We start from the raw sequence: 23,002 nt of genomic DNA, 5'->3' as shown, positions 1-23,002 counted from the left end.
AACACCATAACAGGTCGGTTTAACATAAAAAGGTAAATATTACTCACAGACATATGCTCTTTAGGGCTTTAACGGGGAAAAATTAAAGCGAAATAAAACAATGAACCAAGGAAGCAGCAGATCGAAGCACTGCTTCGATCTGTGAATCACTGCTTCGATTGGTTCAAGGTTCAAAGCAAAGCCGCGTTGCAGAAAAGTTGATTACAGACTCTCTACAGGCTCTGTAATCAATATAGAGAAATGATCATTTTCCTGACACCCCCAAAAACAACGGCCACTCTTAAGGACCGATAAGGGAATCGTTAAGCAAAAAGGTTATTGATGTCGGTGGATCGAAACATTTCTTAGCAATGCCCAAAAGGAACTGGTTCCCGATACCCATCCCTAATAAGTGGTGAGGGAAACAGCTAGGAAGATACTGTGTGTGACATCTGTACTAACCAGATCACGCTCTGATTAGCTTCTGAAATCTGACGGGATCAGGCCTGCACAGAGCAGACTGGCTGCTTGACAAGTCATGTAACATTTAAAAGAAAATTAAATAACACTGCACAGTAAATTCATCCAACACAAATGACAGGTGATGGAAACCAATTCAAAAAGATTTAATGAAAAAAGAATGTTTTCCACTTTGTCTCACAGTGCTCCAGTGCCTGACATCAAAGCTACAGTGGCTTGCAAAAGTATTTGGCTCCTTATATTCCACATATTTTAATTTGTTTATGCCATTTCAAATACAAAAATTAAATCAGGCTTCTCAATATAAACATTTCTAAAAATATCTGCCTTAAACTCAAACTCAAAGCAAATCTCTACCAACATGATATAAATTAGTTAAAAATATAAAAGCCAAGATGATGGGTTGCATAAGTAATGGACCCCTTTGGTATAATACTTGTAAATAATACATTTTATTGCCAGTATTCTTCAGACAAGTCAGGGGATGGATACATGAACATTTCCAAGTCACTGAATATGTCTTGGAGTTTATTTACATCAGTTATGAAGAAATACAAACAGTATGACACCCTATGGTAAATCTGTTTGGAATAACAGATGGTTGCTGTAAGACTGTGCAGAACAGCTTGCTGGGATTTTCACCAAAATCATCAACTGGTCCTTGACACTGTCTGCTGTCCTGTCATGTCTATAGACCTCCACCATAGTCGCCCTACCCAAGAAATCCCACATAACCAACATCAATGATTACCGGCCTGTTGCACTCACACCAATGGTGATGAAGTGTTTTGAAAAACTGGTTAGAAGTCACATCATGTCATTCATAAGCCCCACTCAAGACCCATACCAATTCACTTACAAGGACAACAGGCCAACAGAGGATGCAGTGATGGCTGCCCTCCACACCACACTGGAGCAAAACAGTAACTACACCCGTCTTCTCTTCAAGGATTCAGCATTCAACACCATCCTCCCCCATGGCCTCATGAGGAAGCTGCTGAACCTCAGTCTACCTCATTGCACGTCTTTGAATTAAGGCCTTTCTGTCAGACTGCTCAAAGAGAGTCAGGATTGACCCCCGCATATCCACAGCTCTCACACTCAGCACTGGGTCTCCTCAAGGCTGCATGCTGACCCGCTGCTCTTCACCCTTTACACCTCTGACTGCACCCCTAGCCACACCAGCAACACCTTCATTAAGTATGTGGATGAAACCACAGTGTCATCACTGTATCACTGGAGCAGATGAGTCCACCCACCGGGATGAGGTGGAACAGCTGACGGTGTGGTGTAGAAAAAAAACAACCTGCTCCTGAACACATCCAAAACCAAGGAGCTAATCACAGAATTCAGGAGAAACAAAACAGACATTCAGCCCACAGACATTCAGCCCATTATCATTGGGTGGACCAGCGTGGAAAAGGTCATGGACTTCTGTTTACTGGAAGTTCACATAGAGGAGAAAGTGACCTGGGACAGGAACACAACACACTTGGTAAAGAAGGCACAGCAAAGACTCCACTTTCTGAGAATCCTCAGGAAAAATAACGTAAATCAGAGACTGGTCGTGTCTTTTTACCACTCTACCATAGAGAACATCCCCACATACTGCATCTGTACATGTTTTGACAGCTGCATGAGGGCAAACAGGAAAGAGCTCCAAAGGCTTACCAAAATGGCAGAGAAGATCAGTAGGCGCGCGTGAACGGCTCCAGCTGCAGAAAGCATTTTGAGCCATCTAAAAAGGTAATTATTTGACTTGTGTACATTGTCAAGGCTTGATAAAACAGTTGTGTGTTTTTTCCTTCTTGTCTGCAGCTGTTACAATATTTATTCCTATGTTTATAACAGTTTAACTTCTTGTTATAATCGTTCAGACGAGCTGCGCTCTGATGCGATCCGCTGACATCACCACTCGCCCTGTTCACTGCTTGTTTACTCCAATCAACTTATCCAAGTCCAGGAAATGCTCCAGAGGCTGTATTGTTGGTGTGAATAGTGATGCTGACGGCCCAATTGTGCTTCATTTATGACCACAATGCAGATTCCATGCACGCGCAACACGTGCGCGATGCATCATAATACACCCGTAATACTGCCGTGATAATCTCAATGCGTCAGATCCGTTTCCTCACTACATACGTTATACAACCATGATTGTTCATCATATATTCTCTATATATTATTAATATATCTGTAATTCATACTGGGACATTTGTCAGTTTTGGCCATTTTTGTTGTGGACAACGAACGCCTGTACTTTGTATACTCAATTCATGTGCAATTAATCCTCTCCCCAGTGGGACAGGGCCCTTAGGTGCATGTCCACTGTGAGAGTCCACCGGAAATCACAATGTATGATTTGTTAATAATTTATTTGTATGTTACTGCTGCAAATAAGTATTTGATCCCCTACCAACCAGCAAGAATTCTGGCTCACACAGACCTTTCGTTTTTTTTGTTACCTGTATAAAAGACACCTGTTCACACACTTAATCAATCACACTCCAAACCTGTCCACCATAGCCAAGACCAAAGAGCTGTCTAAGGACACCAGGGACAAAACTGTAGACCTGCACAAGGCCGGGATGGACTACAGGACAACAGGCAAGCAGCTTGGTAGAAGACAACAACTGTTATGATTATTTATTAGAAAGTGGAAGAAACACAAGATGACTGTCAATCTCCCTCGGTCAAGCCAGCACATGTCCAGGCCCATTTGAAGTTCACCAGTGACCATCTGGATGATCCAGAGGAGGCACGGGAGAAGGTCATGTGGTCAGATGAGACCAGAATAGAGCTTTTTGGAATCAACTCCACTTACCATGTTTACAGGATGAGAACAACCCCAAGAAAACCATCCCAACCATGAAGCATGGGTGTGGAAACATCATACTCTGGGGGTGCTCTTCTGCAAAGGGGACAGGAGGACTGCACCATATTGAAGGGAGGATGGATGGGGTCATGTATTGTGAGATTTTGGCAAACAATCTCCTTCCCTCAGTAAGAGCATTGAAGATGGGTCATGGCTGGGTCTTCCAGCATGACAATGACCCCAAACACACAGCCAGGGCAACTAAGGAGGGGCTCCGTAAGAAGCATTTCAAGGTCCTGGAGTGGCCTGGCCAGTCTCCAGAACTGAACTCAATAGAAAATCTTTGGAGGGAGCTGAAACTCCAAACCTGAAAGATCTGGAAAAGATCTGTATGGAGGAGTGGACCAAAATCCCTGCTGCAGTGTGTGCAAACCTGGTGAAAAACTACAGGAAACATTTGACCACTGTAATTGCAAACCAAGGCTACTGTACCAAATAGTAACATTGATTTTCACAGGTGTTGAAATACTTATTTGCAGCAGTAACATACAAATAAATTATTAAAAAAATCATACATTGTGATTTCTGGATTTTTTTTTTTTTAGATTATGTGGACATGGACATGCACCTAAGATGAAAATTTCAGACCCCTCCATGATTTCTAAGTCGGAGAACTTGCAAAATCGCAGGGTGTTCAAATACTTATTTCCCTCGCTGTATAATAATGGTGATGTGAAGTTGATCAGCCACAACATGATGTTAGAGGAAACAGTATTGGGAACTAGGTTTTGCAGAGAGGTGAAGATGTGCAATCAGCAATAAAGTTTCATGCTGAGAGAGCACTACTGATGCAGTCTTTGCTTTTAGATAGATAAAGAAATATAAAAAAGGCCAGGAGTTGCATGGTGTTTTCCTGGATTTCGAGAAAGGAAAAATCTTTAAAATAATACATAAGGAAGTTGGGGGTGGCAAAATTATGTTAGGGTTGTGCAGTATTTGTGTGACGACAGCAGTGAGGTGTGTCGTTGGAAGGACAGAGGTATGCATTTACAAGTGAGGCCTTTGATATAAAGTGGAGATCAAATTTGAGCCCTTTCCTGTTTGTAGATGATATTGTGATCTATAGTGAGAGTTGGAAGCAGGTTGAGGTGATGCTGGAGAGATGGTGATATGCATTGGAGAGAAGAGGAATTAAAGTCAGTTGGAGCAAAATGTGTGAATGAAGGAGTAAAATGCAACGTTAAGGTTGTAAAAAGAATAAGGACTACATTTCTGTAGTCTTTTCCATCTGACAGATGCTCAAATGCTTCACAATGATGCTTCATATTTACTGCCATAGCCAAGGCTGGTATCCATTTTTAATAAGCTGTGTGGACTGCACATTAAGTTAATTTTTGGGTTTGCGACCTGACCTCCCTTCCATACACAGAGATGTTACCCACCCCCTCAACCGCATCCCCCCATATTCATCCTGCCACACTACCACAGCCACAAACACATCACAATATACATATTTCACATTTTTATTCAACATACAGTATACTATATTATATACTATATTGTCACCATGTCATTATTTACTGGCAATTATTAGATAAGTGTCCATTAACATTTAGACTTCATAGCATTCTCTGAACAATTCTCCTAGCTTATCTACATGTCAACACATTTTCTATCCATATTTACTATTCATGACAAACTTATTCAGACTATGATATATGTGTAGTTAATGATAAATAATAATATATAATAATATATAACTATCATTTCATGTCGTTCTAGCCTTTTGTCTTTTTGATTTTCTTCATTTCATTTCTTTCTCTTTTGTTTCTTTTTTTTGGGGGGGGGGCATCAGCTCTCCTCAGCTACAGCAGTGGTCTACACTGCTAGCATATCTTTCATATCAACACATTTTCACTTTCAATGCATCACATTTTTTATGGTTGGTCAGTGCCCTTTTCTGTATGTGACAAGATGGGTCATCCCATTGCATCATTTCGTGATAGACGGGGAGATACATTTTTTGGCAACAGCATCATTTGTCTCTGACAGCACATCAGTGAATGTTACTTGATGACATGGAAGTGAAGCACCACTTCCATGTCATCAAGTAACATTCATCTATGTTTTCTGTATGGTTATGGTCAGGGTTTCCTGTCACATAGTGAAGCACCGGGGCTACAGTCACATATTGATAATCAGTCAAAATGAACAGTTTGGGTCAAAATGTGTTGATGTGAGTGTGAGATGGCGCTGTTCACTTCAACTCCAACGTGGTGATGTAAAGATCCAAATTTACAAAAACTGTATCACTTGTCCAAAACTGACATACACAGTATCTTAGCTGATTGTGTGTGTGCATCACTGTGTACCTTTCTTCTCTGCAGAACTCTGTCTGGGCTCAGAAGGACAAGGACACATACCAGAGCACTTCACAGCGATCTTTTTTCCTGTGATGCAGGCCTTGTAATCTAACTTGCACTGAGACAGAGAGAATAGGATGGAAAACCAGGATGTGTCACTCATCGTTAGGAAATGAGAAATTATTGTTATTCCTGTGTACGCAGCTGTTTGTGTTTGGCTGAGGGATATGTGTTCATTGAAGATACCTTGCTGGAGTAGATGCTTCCATCAGTCCCACACACAGGGGCGGGGTGAACCACTGGGCACGGTTTGCACTTTGACTGTGGACCCTGGAATAGACGGGCATCTTTGACACTAGAGAGGAAATGAAAAAAACGTGTTCTCCATCACGTTCACAGCACTGCTGTTGAGCCCCAACTTTAATCAGCGCTGAATTTTGTGCCTGTCATTTTTGAAACAGCAATTTCATAAATGACACAAGACCGATTTATGTGTGATTATTTTCTGATTTGTTTGCACTCTGTCCTGGTAATTGTGTTGTTGCTCAGAAAGGGAAATGAGGTCAGTGTGGTGTTACTGTCCACTCTTTCCAGTCAGCACAATCCCAGACACACACACACACACACACACACACACACACACACACACACACACACACACACACACACACACACACACACACGTCATTCATATGATTTGGCAGCATGTTGTGTCTGCTGTAAGGCAATGTCAGTGCTGGCATAATTGGATAAATCTCTCTTGTTGCTTATCATGCTGCACGAACAAGATGAACAATGGCGGGACACAGAGGAATCATGGAATTTCAGATTTGGAAAAAGACAGAATTGCTTATAAGGATTTTTGCAGAATCATCAAACTTCTGGCATGAACAGATTAATAATTTAAGGGCCCCTTCACACATAGTATGAATGTGGTTGAACTGTGCATAAATTCCTCCTGAAGCAGGAATTGCATGCAATACGTGTAAAATCATAGCTGCCTCCAACGCCTCGTACATCTGTTGCTCCAACTACGTATTTGCACACACCAGTGGCTGAAAGACAGAGTGTTCCCTGTGAGAGCCCATTCGATCCCTCTCACGGCAGGTGTTGGCCAAATTCCAGGTGACACACACAAACATATACACCATTCCCTTGACACTTAGAAAATGTGTGGCCATTCGGGCTATTAGCACGAAAACAGTTAGTAGGTGATCACTTTTGAGCTGGCAGTGAAATTTGTCTAAGTGCCCCCACGACTGTGACATTGTCAAGTACGCATGTGGCATGTCAGAGTGTTGGCTGCCCCCACAACACGTGTGCATGTGTTTCACATGCTCCCCTCACTCACCCCAACACATGACATACGTGTGGTTCGCATGTCCCCCGCAGGTGAAGTGCCTCTCATCTGATCACAGAGTGACACCTTGGTCTGTGCGTCAACGGACGCACGGGTGTGTGTGCTTGCTGTCCTCATGTGGAAATACATAAAAAAATTATACAGTTATATGTAAAAGTTTGGGCACACCTGATGATTTCCATGATCTTTCTTTAGAAATCATTGGTTGCTTGGATCAGCAATTTCAGTTAAATGTACCATATAGCAGACAAACACAATGATATTTGAGAAGTGAAATGAAGATTATAGGATTTACATAAAGTGTGCAATAATTCTTTAAACAAAATTAGGCAGGTGCATAAATTTGGGCACCCCAACAGAAAAAAATCCATCAATATTTAGTAGATCCTCCTTTTGCAGAAATAACAGCCTCTAAACGCTTCCAATGAGAGTCTGGATTCTGGATAGAACCACCTCCAAATTTTACTGTAGGTAGCAAGTGCTTTTCTTGGAATGCTGTATTCTGTTTTAGCCATGCATACCGCCCCTTGTTATGTCCAGATAACTCAATTTTAGTTTCATCAGTCCACAGCACCTTATTCCAAAATGAAACTGGCTTGTCCAAATGTGCTTTAGCATATCTCAAGCAACTCTGTTTGCGGGGTGTACGCAGAAAAGGCTTCCTCTGCATTACAGCATCATACAGCAGCTCTTTGTGCAAAGTGTGCTGTATAGTTGAATGATGCACAGAGACACTATCTGCAGCAAAATCATGTTGTAGGTCTTTGGAGTAGGTCTGTGGGGTGACTATGACTGTTCTCACCATCCTTCGCTTCAGATTATCTGAGATTTCTCTTGGCCTGCCACTTCCGGCCTTAGCTAGTACTGTGCCTGCAGTTTTCCATTTCCTCACTATGGTCCTCACAGTGGAAACTGACAGCTTAAATCTCTGACATACCTTTTGGTATCCTTTGCCTAAACCATGATGTTGAACAATCTTTGTTTTCAGGTCATTTGAGAGTTGTTTAGAGGCTTCCATGTTGCCACTCATTAGAAGAGATGCAAGGAGGGGAAACATTTGCAAATGGCCACCTTAAATACCCTTTCTCATGATTGGATTCACCTTTGTAACGAGGTCAAGGGTCAATGAGCTTACCAAACCAATTTTGTGTTCCAATAATTAGTGCTAAATGCATTCAAATCAATAAAATGACAAGGGCACCCAAATTTATGCACCTGCCCAATTTTGTTTAAATAATTATTGTACACTTTCTGTAAATACTAGAAACTTCATTTCACTTCTCAAATATCAGTGTGTTTGTCTGCTATATGATATATTTAACTGAAATTTCTGATGCAGACAACCGATGATTTATAAAGGAAAATCATGAAAATCATCAGGGGTGCCCAAACCTTTGCACACAACTGTATTGCTTTTGCGACAGGCTGGAGAAACGGACTGTCATTTCATGTGGACATGCAGCAGGTGATCTGAATGTCACTTCTGTCTGACAGGACACGCATGTCGGGCCTGACATGCATGTCCTGTGAGCGGCGCAGGACTATATGACAAGCCAACAGTGCGACAAATACGCTTTTTGTCTTTTTTAAAAAATTACGTTTATCTGCTTGTTGATTTTAGCCATTTCACATTCCTGTTATAAGACAGTGAGTGTAGCGCAGTGGTAAAGATTCTGTCTGGTAATCCGAGCTTTTGGAAATTGCAGGTTCAAATCCTGTGAGTGGCATTTATTAACAGGCGTTGTTTAACCACCAGGTTCTGTATTGCATCAACCTTTTATTTATTATTTATATCAACCCAGTGATATTCACTAATTATACAGCTAATTTTTATTTTACTGTTCTCCACATCAGTGGTGCCATGTGGTGCACCACATCCCAGCTGCTTGCACTGTGTTCCTGCTCGCATGACACCGTCGCGTGCATGACACTGTTGCAGCGACTTTGTTCACTCCTGTCCATCAGCTTGATGGACAGGAGGAGCCCTAAAACAAGAGCACCACACAGCGTAGCATATGCCCCCCTCATATAAGCTGGTGTGCGGGTTCATTGTCGAGGTGATAATGAAATGTGGAAATTATTTGTATAGTGAAAAGACTGGTGCTTTAACATGGTATATGGTCTTTCTGTTGTAAAAGATTCCCAATTTACAGTTGGTTTTTGGTGTACTGACCCCCATTTTCAAAAGGATATGTTCTCCAGCCTCCCCCAATTCACCACCAAGAAATGGTGTCACTCAGACAAGGCCTTCTTTAGTTAACGCACAGAAATAAAAAGGATGGTCCCCGTAGTGGTCATAGTGGCTGACAGATGATCCCACATTTTTGAAAGGAGCCTTCTCGAGCTTCCCCCAATCCCCAAACCAAGAAATGGTTTCAGAAATTTTTTTTGTTATTGTGATAAAATGAAAAGTTTCCAGACGGACTCCTGGATGGGGTGAAACCACAAAGCTGCCTAGCTTCACAGAGCGGAGCCACAATAATGACATTATCCCTGCGTGTGTGTTCCTTACCTGACTCTCCTCTGGCTCACACAAATAGCAGTCTTATAATCCTCAGCAACACACACCTTGTGTCGACTGCATTTGATCTTCAGACAGGGGTCTTTGGTTGGATCTCGACCTGAACCCGCAGAGAAAACTGACAAATGACATCAGAGTTCCACTGACACATTAAAATGCAAATGAGAATAAACAAAGGACAAATCTCTGGGAAACCATCAGTCTTGTAGTTAAGGTGTTCATGTACAGTACGTGTGTAATTCTCTTGACACAACATTAATGTTGGCTCTCTTTCTGTTTGGGTAATGATTGTTAATGTTAAAAACGGATTGAACTATTTTGAGATGTTATGCGTGAGCTGACTGAGTCACATGTGCTCTGGCAGAGTTCATCAAACTGACGTAGGCTCAGATCTTGGAGCTCTTCCAGTAAGAGCTGATTTTAGAACTGAGTGTTCGGCTGATGGTGCGATCTTTTGGTTCAGACAAGCCGGCTGAGTCTGACCACTCGTCAGCCTTCAGTGTAATTATCTAAAGCACTCACTGATCTCAGAACAGTTTGTGAATGACCTGTGATCTAAAGAACCTTACAGTAATCCATGAGCAGCTTTGGCAGATTATCCTGCTTCCATCCTCTACTGCACTATCTGATGCTATTGTTTACCTGTTGTGTGTGTACGTATGCATGTGTGAGGCTGCAGTAAGTGAGAGTAATTGTGTACGTCTCCTGTTGTGTCTCAACAGAAGACGTACACAGGATAAAATGGTCACAGGATTTTGGTACACAGGATTTATCATAAAAAAAATATATATATATATATATATATATATATATATATATATATATATATACACACACACACACACACACAGTGAGGAAAATAAGCATTTGAACACCCTGCAATTTTGCAAGTTCTCCCACTTAGAAATCATGGAGGGGTCTGAAATTTTCATCTTAGGTGCATGTCCACTGTGAGAGACATAATCTAAAAAAAATCTGGAAATCACAATGTATGATTTTTTAAAATAATTTATTTGTATGTTACTGCTGCAAATACGTATTTGAACACCTGTGAAAATCAATGTTAATATTTCGTACAGTAGCCTTTGTTTGCAATTACAGAGGTCAAACGTTTCCTGTAGTTTTTCACCAGGTTTTCACACACTGCAGCAGGGATTTTGGTCCACTCCTCCATACAGATCTTCTCTAGATCTTTCAGGTTTTGAGTTTCAGCTGATGGCCTATAAAAAGGTGCCACATAACCAAGGTGTTGCAAGAATCATCCTATGGTGGGTAAAAGCAAACAGCTCTCTCACGGGCTTCACAACCTCATTGTTGCAAAACATTCCCTTGCCACTGGTTACAAAAGGATTTCTAAACTTTTGAATGTTCCAGTGAGCACTGTAGGGCCATAATCTGAAAGCTGAAAGAACATAATTTCTGTCTGGTCAGATGAGACCAAAACTGAACTCTTTGGATGTCATAATACACACCATAAAAGGAACTGCACATCACCCCAAAAACACCAAATCAGCAGTGAAGTTTGGAGGTGGAAACATGATGGTGCAGGCCCGGATCCAGACCGGTTTGGACTGATACAGTTGCATCGGTCAAATTTGTTACGCATCGTTCGTCATCTGTAAAAAAAAAAAAATTGAATAATCCCAAATAATGCCGAGCGTGTCCCCGCGGTGAACACAGCTTTGGTTTTCATGTTAACCTATAGTCTGTAAACTATACAGATTTTTCAGAGTTTCAGAGTCATACGGACGTACAAATAAAGTCGGATATTCAGGGTTTGGTCTGCAGGTCTGTAATCAACCGTTTCTGCAGCGCGACTCCACTTTGAAGCTGTGAACCATTGAAGCAATGCTTCGATTCAATGGCTCGTGGCTCTTTGATTCGCTGCTCTTCAGAAGCGGTAAGTCCGCTTCTTAACCCTTCTCAAAGCCATTAAAATATCAAGAGTCACTTTTGTGTGTATTAAAGTCACTAACTGGGACTCTTGTCTTGGTGCAGTCAAGAAACGAGAATCGTCCTCTGTTACGTTCACAAAGCTGGAAACGCTGCGCGGCTCTCTGCCGAGACAGAGTCCGCTCGGAATTAATAACTTCAAAATGAATTGCCGCTTTAAATAAAATGACACCTCTTTCCAAACGCTATAATACAGACAAGAAACTACAATCGACTAAAATGTTTTTTCCTCCCAAAATGATAAGTGCTGTATTTCTTTATAAATTACATCGTGAAGTGAAGCAGAGCAGCTGTAAGAATCAGCTCAGATATATGGAAAGACATTCATGCCAATAATGTCTGAAAGGAAATGCTTTTGACAAAAACTACAGATTTTGTTTATTCCTATTTATGTCCAGAGATCAAGGATCCACCATGTAGAGTTTATTATGTCCAAAGTTTAAGGACCCAGTGACCAATTTCATATTTATTTACTTTAAGACTCAATAAAATGTTCAATTTCAATTCAATTTCAATTTAATCGGCTTATAAAGTGCCAAATCACAACAAAATCTAAACATACTAAAACAAATACATCACAACTGTACACATATCACAACTGTGATATGTGTACAGTTGTGATGTATTTGTTTTAGTATATTTAATCATGGACATGATGAATATTGTTACCTGCTAGACTGTGGACTGGACTGACAATGGAAAATGTCTTCTGTGAACTGTCTGTATCTCAATATATTATTATTAAGAATATATGCAGTCATATTTTTATTGATTTTATCAATTGAAAAAAACATATATAGATTCAGGTATAATTGAAAGATTTTGGCAATAAATTTGATCCTGTTTACAGTCAATTTTTGTTATAGTGTTTTTTGTAGGACATCATATTTACACAAATAAGAAGTGTTCACTATGGTCCATGAAGTATAATAAATAGATTAAAAGAAGTGTGACAGTGTATGTTGTACACGAATAAAAGAATGAAGATTATTGAATAACAAGACGTGTACGATTTTTATTTTATCACTGGGCAAAAAATGCATCTGTCAGATTTTCACTCAGGATCCAGCCCTGATGGTGTGGGGCTGTTATTCAGCATACAGCACTGGCAAACTTCATATAACTGAAGGAAGGATGTGACATTGAAATTATACATGTTCACATCAAAGTTCACAGCATTTAGGAGAAAAAGCCTGTAGGTTGAGTCACAGTGTGGGAATGTTAAGAGCTTTAGTCCTCTGCTTCGATTACATGCTGATGCACAAAGGTGAATAAACCACCACAGGGTTTTAAATTATTTTTTTTACATCATTCCACATGATCTACAAGGACAGGTGCTGATAACACAACTGTGAAAAGCAAAGCACCATAATATTTTTCATCATATCAACATTTGAATACCACATTTTCAAATTTTATTACATTTTGTTTAAATGCTTTACCTCACATTTACCCACCTTGATCAAAGACTTTAGATGACGTCCAGGTTCCAGGTTCCTGAAATATGGTAAAAGATTTTAAAACAATGACAATATTGTGCAAAAGACAGAAGCAACAAAGCAGTCATACAAACCTCCACTTCCTTTAGCAGAAAGCAAGCCAAAGACAAAGAACAAGAAATAAATTTTTGATCACATTTGCATTTTGAATGGACACATTGCATAATAAAAAGCATGAATGATGATTTGCAAATCATACTGCCAGTGGTGGGCAGAGCTGACCAAAAAGTTAGCTTCGATAACCACTAATCAGCTAACTGAAAAGTTACCTTTTATAATGCTAAACCGATAAACCACTAAAAAACTTAGTGGAAGCTACAGCTAACCGATAACTTTCAATATTGTCTCTGGTACATTCATCTACTGACATGCTCATTTTGAGTTTAAACACTGCCATGGCTTTTGATGAGAATTAAAGAAGATCACAAACTGAACACAACCAGTGAGCCAATGCTTCCTTCTTTGCGCGCCCTGCTGTAGAGAAGAATCATTTCCATTCACAAGATACAACGGTTCAGCCGTGAGGCTGAAGTCTTCAAAAGGAAAGCAGGTTTGACTTAAGGTTTTGATTTATAAACCAAATTAATTTGGAGAGTTCAACTACATTAATGTCAAGTCTGTCATTTGTACAAAGTGAAAATATAACACACATCTTTTAATTTTAAAATAATGCACTAATTCTGAAGTTTGAACATTAACACACAAAGATGCCAAACAGCATTATGGGTAATACAGATGAATTTGGTTTATAAATCAAAACCATAAGTCAAACCTGCTTTCCTTTTGAGGACTTCGGCCTCACGGCTGGCCTGCTTGTATGCTGTAAAGGGTAGTGATGTTTGTTTTTTCTTTTTTGTAGCAGTCTGGCGGCTACGCCCCTTCTGCTGGGGTAGAGTTGAGCTCAGCTCCTCTTAGCTGCCTCACTGCTGCAAAATACATAGCAGACAAGAGGCAACCGGGTTTCTAAATGTTTTTTCACCATTGCTAACTACAGTGAGGAAAATAAGTATTTGAATACCCTGTGATTTTGCAAGTTCTCCCACTTAGAAATCATGGAGAGGTCTGAAATTTTCATCTTAGGTGCATGTCCACTGTGAGAGACATAATCTAAAAAAAATAAAATAAAATCCGGAAATCACAATGTATGATTTTTTTAATAATTTATTTGTATGTGACTGCTGCAAATAAGTATTTCAACACCTGTGAAAATCAATGTTAATATTTGGTACAGTAGCTTTTGTTTGCAATTACAGAGGTAAATCATTTCCTGTAGTTTTTCACCAGGTTTGCAGACACTGCAGCAGGGATTTTGGTCCACTTCTCCATACAGATCTTCTCCAGATCTTTCAGGTTTGGAGTTTCAGCTCCCTCCAAAGATTTTCTATTGACTTCAGGTCTGGAGACTGGCCAGGCCACTCCAGGACCTTGAAATGCTTCTTACAGAGCCCCTCCTTAGTTGCCCTGGCTGTGTGTTTGGGGTCATTGTCATGCACGAAGATCAAGCCATGACCCATCTTCAATGCTCTTACTGAGGGAAGGAGGTTGTTTGCCAAAATCTCGCAATACATGACCCCATCCATACTCCCTTCAATACGGTGCAGTCGTCCTGTCCCCTTTGCAGAAGAGCACCCCCAGAGTATGATGTTTCCACCCCATGCTTCATGGTTGGGATGGTTTTCTTGGGGTTGTTCTCATCCTCTAAACATGGTAAGTGGAGTTGATTCCAAAAAGCTCTATTCTGGTCTCATCTGACCACATGACCTTCTCCCATGCCTCCTCTGGATCATCCAGATGGTCACTGGTGAACTTCAAATGGGCCTGGACAATGTGCTGGCTTGAGCAGGGGGATCTTGCTGCCCTGCAGGATTTTAAACCATGACAGCATCATGTGTTACTAATGTAATCTTTGTGACTGTGGTCCCAGCTCTCTTCAGGTCATTGACCAGGTCCTCCTGTGTAGTTCTGAGCTTTCTCAGAATCATCCTTACCCCACAAAGTGAGATCTTGCATGGAATCCCAGACCGAGGGAGATTGACAGTCATCTTGTGTTTCTTCCACTTTCTAATAAATAATCATAACAGTTGTTGTCTTCTACCAAGCTGCTTGCCTGTTGTCCTGTAGCCCATCCCAGCCTTGTGCAGGTCTACAGTTTTTCCATGGTGTCCTTAGACAGCTCTTTGGTCTTGGCTATGGTGGACAGGTTGGAGTGCATTTATATACTGCATTTATATAGCGCTTTTACATCTGCATCAGACACTCAAAGCGCTTTACAATTATGCCTCACATTCATCCCGATGTCAGGGTGCTGCCATACAAGGCATTCACTACACACCAGGAGCAGTAAGGGATTAAAGGCTTTGCCCAAGGGCCCTTAGTGATTTTCCAGTCAGGTAGAGATTTGAACCCATGATGTTCTGGACTCAAGCCCAACACCTTAACCACTAGAGCTCTTTGGTCTTGGCTATGGTGGATAGGTTGGAGTGTGATTGATTGAGTGTGTGAACAGGTGTCTTTTATACAGGTAACAAGTTCAAACTGGTGCAGTTAATACAAGTAAAGAGTGCAGAATAAGAGGGCTTCTTAAATCATCAAATACTTATTTGCAGCAGTAACATACAAATAAATTATTAAAAAATCATACATTGTGATTTCCGGATTTTTTTTTTTTTTTTTAAGATTATGTCTCTCACAGTGGACATGCACCTAAGATGAAAATTTCAGACCCCTCCATGATTTCTAAGTGGGAGAACTTGCAAAATCACAGGGTGTTCAAATACTTATTTTCCTCACTGTATGTAAAAAAAAGTTAGTGGTCTAAAAGTTATCGGAGCTAAATTTATCGGAAGCTAATTGGTCTGCTAATGGTTTTTGAAGTTAGCTGAAAAGCTAATCTGCTAAACAAAAAGTTAACTTTGATAATTAGCGGTTAGCAGATCAGAGGAACTGTGCCCACCACTGCATACTGCACATGTAGACATGACAAAGCTTCAGTTAGTAACATGGGGAGCATGCATTTAATTAGTCAGAACAACACATAATAATGGCATCATTTGATGCCTACTGTGTGTGATGTGTTCAAGTGTGGATCACTTTATCATGATGCTTTTTTTTCTTGCTTTTTTTTTGGGCTCTGCTTTAGACTGGTGGCCTGTCCAGGGTGTACCCTGCCTTTCACCCAGACAAATTCATTCACAATTTAATTTAATTTTTATTTAATCAAGTTAGTTCCATTGAGATCAAGATCTCTTTTACAAAGGAGACCTGGACAATTCTAAAGTTTCTAATCAATAAATCAATCAATTTTTTATATAGCGCCAAATCACAACAAACAGTTGCCCCAAGGCGCTTTATATTGTAAGGCAAGGCCATACAATAATTATGTAAAACCCCAACGGTCAAAACGACCCCCTGTGAGCAAGCACTTGGCTACAGTGGGAAGTGGGAATCCACCTAACCTGCATATTTTTGGATGTGGGAGGAAGCCAGAGCACCCGGAGGAAACCCACGCAAACATAAAGGAGAACATGCAAACTCCACACAGAAAGGCCACAGGTGGGAATCGATCCCATGACTTTCTCACTGTGAGGCAACAGTGCTAACCACTAAGCCACCATGCTGCCCGATTAGGGTCAACTTCAGTTTCTAATGCACTGAACCTGCATGTCTGGAAGTGGCAGGAACCTGGAGCACCCAGAGGGAACCACACACAAACACAGGAGAACATGCAAACACCACACAGAAAGAGCCAGGTTGGAAGTAAGGCAACAGTGTTAACCACTGTGCTGTCCTCAGAGGGACACAAATTCCTGAAAATAATTTCACAACATCATTGAAAAGCAAAATTTTAAGGCTACGAAATGAATGAAGTCTTAATATCAGAAACTCAGAGTGAAAGCCAGACGTGCACAATATTTTCGACGTATGCCAGCGTAAGGCTCATACATCCCACATACACGGACCATAAGTTGTAGGTAAATTATGCGATTGTTGACACACATTTCTTAGTTACTCATAAGTCGAAATACGTCTATTAAAGTTGTCCACTGAATGGCTGAACAACTGAACTACAATCCTCATGCAAACAGTTCAGACTGTTACAAATGTTAAAACCATTCACACACATAATAAATATAGTCTTAATCTTACCTGTTCATTTCAGTTGGATTCATCATCGCAGCCTGATAAAAATGTATCCACATAAATCATCCTGATTTTGGGAAATGATGTCTGCAAATACTTTAGTTCCCTGTGGTGGCTGAAGGAATGTAGAGTCTGTAGTTTGTCTCTCAGCTTAAACCAGAGAACTCCAGCACGTTGTTCCACAACAAGAAAATGAACTTATTTTAAACATTGAAAGAGTCACACCGCCTTTTTCAGTCAAATCAGCATTTACCACAGACATCAGTCAATTGTTCCTGTGATGAAAATAAAGGCCATGATCCACCAAGACCAAAATAAAATAAAATTTAAAAAAATGTTAAATTTCTGTTTGGCATCAGTGTGGAGGGGCTGAGGGCCGCGTGACAACATACAGTACGTGTGGTCAATGATGTGCTCATCAATATTTACATGCACCACCTGCCAAACAAAAGGATTCTACTCGTGGTGGAAATGCAAACCAGGCCAGACTTAACTGTTCTGACGTTTCATACCATGCAGTACCATCCCGGGCCAGTCAGTGGAAACGAGACTGTCAGCATACGCTGACTAAATCGTCATGGTGTGACAGCTGCATAACGTTAGATTTATGCCAGCGTATGACAGCATTTTTAATACAGTCAGCATACGCTGGCTAAATCGGCAAGGTGTGACAGGGCCTTTAGGAAATATATGATGATTTGTGTTTCTCGGAGGGGATCTAGCTGAGACATGTATGCACATTATTTAGGAGAGGATAACTCAACAGTTCCAGACTAATATGACCCCAGTGAACATCTTGGGATATGTCCCAACATCTCTATCCAGGACAAACAGCCTGCACATCGCTGAGTGGACTTATACACTGATATGTAACAGGAGCTATTGGTGACATAGCTGACAGCCATTTGTCCACAACACCCACCCTCCACAAGGTGAAAGCCCAGAAAGAATAAGAAAAATACAGACAGAATAAAACAAATACATACAAACCCATCCTCCACATGCTGTACACCCAAAACAACATGTGGACATTACACACAAAAAATATACATAAATATACAAATCCCACCCCCACATGGTGTGTATATACCATGGTGATGTGGCCCCCCTGTCCCACATGTCCCTGGTCGGGCTGCCCAGTCAGAGGTCTCTGTGTGGTGGGTGCATGTGTGGCCAAGGGGTGTGGAGTCCAGTGGTGGTGTGGTCCAAGTCAGTGTGGAATAGCTGCGTGAAACTTCTCTGTCACCTGTCCTCTGTCTGTGATTTCTTGTCTTGTTCTTCTGTCTCTCTTCCGTGGGTGGCTTTCATGGGTGTATGTGATTTATACATTGCCTTGACCCTGTCTGTCAGCTGTGCACGGCCTCCTGGTGTGTGTTTGTTCTACTCGCTCCTCTATCCCGTGTTCCTCGAATCTGAGTGTCCCTGCCCTGGGGTTCCTGCGTGTAGGTCATAGTGTTCTTGTTTTGTTTTGTACCCGGTTTGCACGGTGTCCACTTTTGTTGTGTATTGTGATTATTTACGTTTCCAGAATTCCACTTCTATTATTTTGTTGTATTGTTTTTTGAAAGTATTCTTGTATTCGTTCTCGTTCAGTTCCACTCAAGTTCCACATTAGTCCACCTTAATTTTGCATTTGGAGTTTTATGTTTATTTTGTTACTTCCTTTATTACTGTTTTTCTTTTGTAGTTTTTATTGTTATGTTTTATGTTCCATTACTCTGGAATTTGGGTTTTGCTTTCAGTTATCTTATGATCAGTTACTTTCACATGCGTTCTTCCTTCTTTTCCTGAGTTGTTGCACCTGCCACTGATTAGTTTGTGTATTTAAATGCTCACTGTTCATTGCTGTGGTCTCTGTGGCTCTCTGTACTTACAAAATACTGTGGAAGTATTTTTTCAGATCAGAGAGCATTATCTTGACAGCACTGATCCATACGAACAAGAAACCATTCTGGATTCAGTCAAAAACATTACCTACACCAAACCGGACATTGTGACAGTTTACCTTGACCTTCACGGTATAAGGACTCTTTTCATCCAACGACATGTCCCCGTTTACATAGATGATCCCATGGAGTTTTTTGTGCTCAATGCCATTATCAATTCTGCTTATCGATCCAATTCTTTGTCGATTTGTCAGTGTTCCGTGCATATCACAAAATGGCCAATGCACATCCAAAATGTCATTGTAACTACCTGATCTTAATCTAACTGCTTTGCAAAATGGCTGATGCACAAAATGTCCTTGCATTTGGCAGAACCATCTGATCCTTTTATAGCTGTCTAATTGATAAAACCAAAGCATTTGCATATATTTAGACAGCACTCTGATTTATTGTTTGACATCGACACACACACAAACACACATACACAAACACTAAAAGATGTTTACATAATAACCTTGAACGCAACGTGAGCAGACACCTAGTTATAACCGCCTACTTCACTTTGCAGCCAATCACATAGACGCTGATTCACCACAGGCTAAGGACCATCCACATGGGGCCGGCTGGGGGAACAAAAGTTAGCGTAGGGCTCTTTGTCCTAGATGTAGCATGTGATCTGGTTCAGAGACCCCAGCACTGCAGATGACTCTCTGTATCAGTGTTTGAACTTTTTCAATACATCTAAACTTTATAAAATAAATTATAAATTCTAAATTCTTTTTGAGATCACTCACAACAATAAAAAAAACGGTTCCACTTATCAATACTGCCTGTGAATTTACTGTGTACAAAAAGTAGGCTTCACAGGTTTCCTATGTCAACAGTATTTTACTGATTCTTAAAGTAAATAATATGAAATTGGTCACTGGATCCTTGATCTCTGGACAGAAAAGAAATAAACAAAACCTGTAGTTTTTGTCAAAAGCATTTCCTTTCAGGTATTAATGAAACAAATTTAACTCCATAGCACATGGGCTGCGGTCTTGCAAATGACCGCACTACACTTCAAGATCAATAAAATTCTAAATAACGGAGGACGTCTCACTTTGGGGAAAAAAATCAACGGCTTTGATCAGTTGTACAACCCCAATTTCAATGAAGTTGGGACGTTGTGTAAAATATAAATAAAAACAGTGTACAATAATTTGCAAATCTTCTTCAACCGATATTCAATTAAATACACCACAAAGAGAAGATATTTAATGTTCAAACTGCTAAACTTAATTGTTTGTGTGCAAATATTTGCTCATTTTGAAATGGATGCCTGCAACACTTTTCAAAAAAGTTGGGACGGGGCAACAAAAGACTGGGAAAGTTGATGAATGCTCAAAGAACACCTAATTGGAAACAGGTGAGTGTCATGATTGGGTATAAAAGGAGCATCCCCCAAAGCTCAGCCATTCACAAGCAAAGATGGGGAGAGGATCACCACTTTGTGAACAACTGTGTGAAAAAAAACAGACCAACAGTTTAAGAACAATGTTTCTCAACGTTCAATTGCAAGGAATTTTGGGATTCCATTGCCTACAGTCCATAATATAATCAGAAGATTCAGAGAATCTGGAAAACTTTCTACATGTAAGAGGCAAGGCTGAAAACCAACAGTGAATGCCCATGACTTTTGAATCCCTCAGGCGGCACTGCATTAAAAACCAACATCATTGTGTAAAGGATCGTACCGCATGGGCTCAGGAACACTTCAGAAAACCATTGTCAGTTAACACAGTTTGTCGCTACATCTACGTACAAGTGCAAGTTAAAACTCTACCATGCAAAGCGAAAGCCATACATCAACAACATCCAGAAACGTCACCACCTTACTGGGCCTGAGCTCATTTGAAATGGACAGACTCAAAGTGGAAAAGTGTACTGTGGTCACATTTCAAATTGTTTTTGGAAATCATGGACGCTGAAAGGTACATCCAGGTTTTGGAGCAACACATGCTGCCATCCAAGCAACGTCTTTTTCAGGGACGTCCCTGCTTATTTCAGCAAGAAAATGCCAAGCCACATTCTGCACGTGTTACAACAGTGTGGCTTCGCAGTAAAAGAGTGTGGGTACTAAATAGGCATGCCTGCAGTCCAGACCTGTCACCCATTGAAAATCTGTGGCACATTATGAAGCGCAAAATACGACAACGGAGACCCCAGACTGTTGAACAACTGAAGTCTTACATCAAGCAAGAATGGGAAAGAATTCCACCTACAAAACTTCAACAGTGTCCTCAGTTCCCAAACCCTTATTGAGTGTTGTTAGAAGGAAAGGTGATGTAACACAGTGAACCATTGCGTGTGCTGCCCTACGAAAATTTAATAAGGAACGAATAAAAACTCCAGTGTGGAACAAAGGTATGCTTCTCATTTCTTGGTCGCAACAAGACAAGAGTCCCAGTCAGTGACTTTAATTAGCACAAAGGTGACTCATGATTGACATTTTTAAATGACTTTGAGGGGGGATAATGCTTGCGCTGTGACCTGCTGCTTCACTTTGCAGCTTCGCTTTGCAACTTCTCAGAAACAGGGGATCTGCAATCTTTGTCAAGAAATGATCATTTTCCCGATACACACCCTCAAAAACCGATAAGTGACTCAATAAGCAAAAAGACTATTGATGTCGGTGGATCAACGGCTGAACACAGACTCAGGGAGAGCTGCGTGTCGTCACTAGAGAGCTGCAAAAAGTTTGTACCTGAGTTTTCTGAGGTGGTGTTTGTAGTTGCCATCTGCCACGCCGGTGTTTGCCAACCCGGACAGTGGGAATACCACCTCAACCGGCAACTTAGTCCCGCGACTGGACGGCAACAACGTCCGAGGCCCGCCCAACGTGGTGAATTCACTGAGGCCGCGCGCTGCGTCATTAAAGCCGCGCGTCACGAGTGCCGCTTCCCCGAGACCTCGTGCAGCCACCGCGGATCCATCAGCGTGGAAACACCGAGGCCGCGCGGCACCAGCGCAGTGCAGATCCATCCCGGTGACAAACAACGCAGGCTGTTAACATCGCCGATCGTCAAGCTGCCCATAAGCCGACCATGGGGCCTAAGAAGGTTCTGACAGCGGAGGAAGGTGACGATATTAAAAAAATCTCTGGACTTTCTATCAGAGGAGATTTCTGTTGTGAAGCAGCAACAGAAATCAATCATAGATCTGGTGGAGGAGGTGAAGGCATTACGGCTCCAGAACGCTGAGAAAGACCGGCGTCTGGTGCAGCTGGAAAATAGAGTGGCTGAATTGGAGCAGTACACCAGAATTAAAGACGTCATCATCACAGGTCTTCACATCAAACCACGGTCCTATGCACGGGCGGTAACAGATGAGAGCGGAGGGGAGCCCAGTGAACAGGAGGTCAGCTCTGTGGAAAAACAGGTTGCTGATTTCCTCCTATCTAAAGGTATAGAAATGGATTTAAATAACACTGAAGCGTGCCACCCTCTGCCCCGGAGAAATGACGGTGATAAACGAACCGTCATCATGAGATTCATCAACAGAAAACACAAAACAGCACTGTTAAAACAAGGAAGAAAACTGAAAGGGACAAACGTATTCATCAATGAACATCTCACCAAACGGAATGCCGACATCGCCAGGAAAGCACGCTTCTTAAAGAAACAGGGAAAAATCCAGCACACATGGACTTCAAACTGTAAAATATTCATCAAACTGAACGGATCACCAGAACAAGCAAAGGTTATGGCAATAAGGAACATCGAGGAGCTGGACAAATATGAACAATAGGTATGAGGACTCAAACACATCACAGCACCATGATGCAGACTGGAGCAACCCACTCATCCACATCATCTACACCCGGAGACAAGAGAGACATAATGACTAATGATAATGATCCGTTTATTTCTGCCCAGGAGCTCTGTCTAGATACATTTAATTATAATAACTCTGCTAACCACCCCTTCGAATCTGAAAATGATCCTGATACCTTTTTCAGTGA

The 23,002-nt window shown here is 41.2% G+C and overlaps 1 protein-coding gene across 2 annotated transcripts in view; it reads right to left on the bottom strand.

Moving 5' to 3' along the window:
* The window catches only part of spock3 (SPARC (osteonectin), cwcv and kazal like domains proteoglycan 3), an 89,922-nt gene that overhangs the window by 20,021 nt on the left and 46,899 nt on the right, over positions 1-23,002 (bottom strand). The window contains exons 3-7 of one of the 2 annotated variants that reach the window (XM_034188340.1): positions 13,045-13,053; positions 12,929-12,968; positions 9,510-9,618; positions 5,884-5,992; positions 5,647-5,755 (exon numbers count right to left, since the gene is read on the bottom strand). In XM_034188340.1, the coding sequence (XP_034044231.1) occupies positions 5,647-5,755; positions 5,884-5,992; positions 9,510-9,618; positions 12,929-12,968; positions 13,045-13,053 (376 nt within the window). The remainder of the gene's footprint in view (positions 1-5,646; positions 5,756-5,883; positions 5,993-9,509; positions 9,619-12,928; positions 12,969-13,044; positions 13,054-23,002) is intronic. The other variant, XM_034188341.1, reaches the window with a different exon arrangement.

Source organism: Thalassophryne amazonica, chromosome 15 (genome assembly GCF_902500255.1).
Source record: "Thalassophryne amazonica chromosome 15, fThaAma1.1, whole genome shotgun sequence".
In the NCBI taxonomy this organism is placed as follows: domain Eukaryota; kingdom Metazoa; phylum Chordata; class Actinopteri; order Batrachoidiformes; family Batrachoididae; genus Thalassophryne; species Thalassophryne amazonica.
This window is presented reverse-complemented; position numbering and strand designations above follow the sequence as displayed.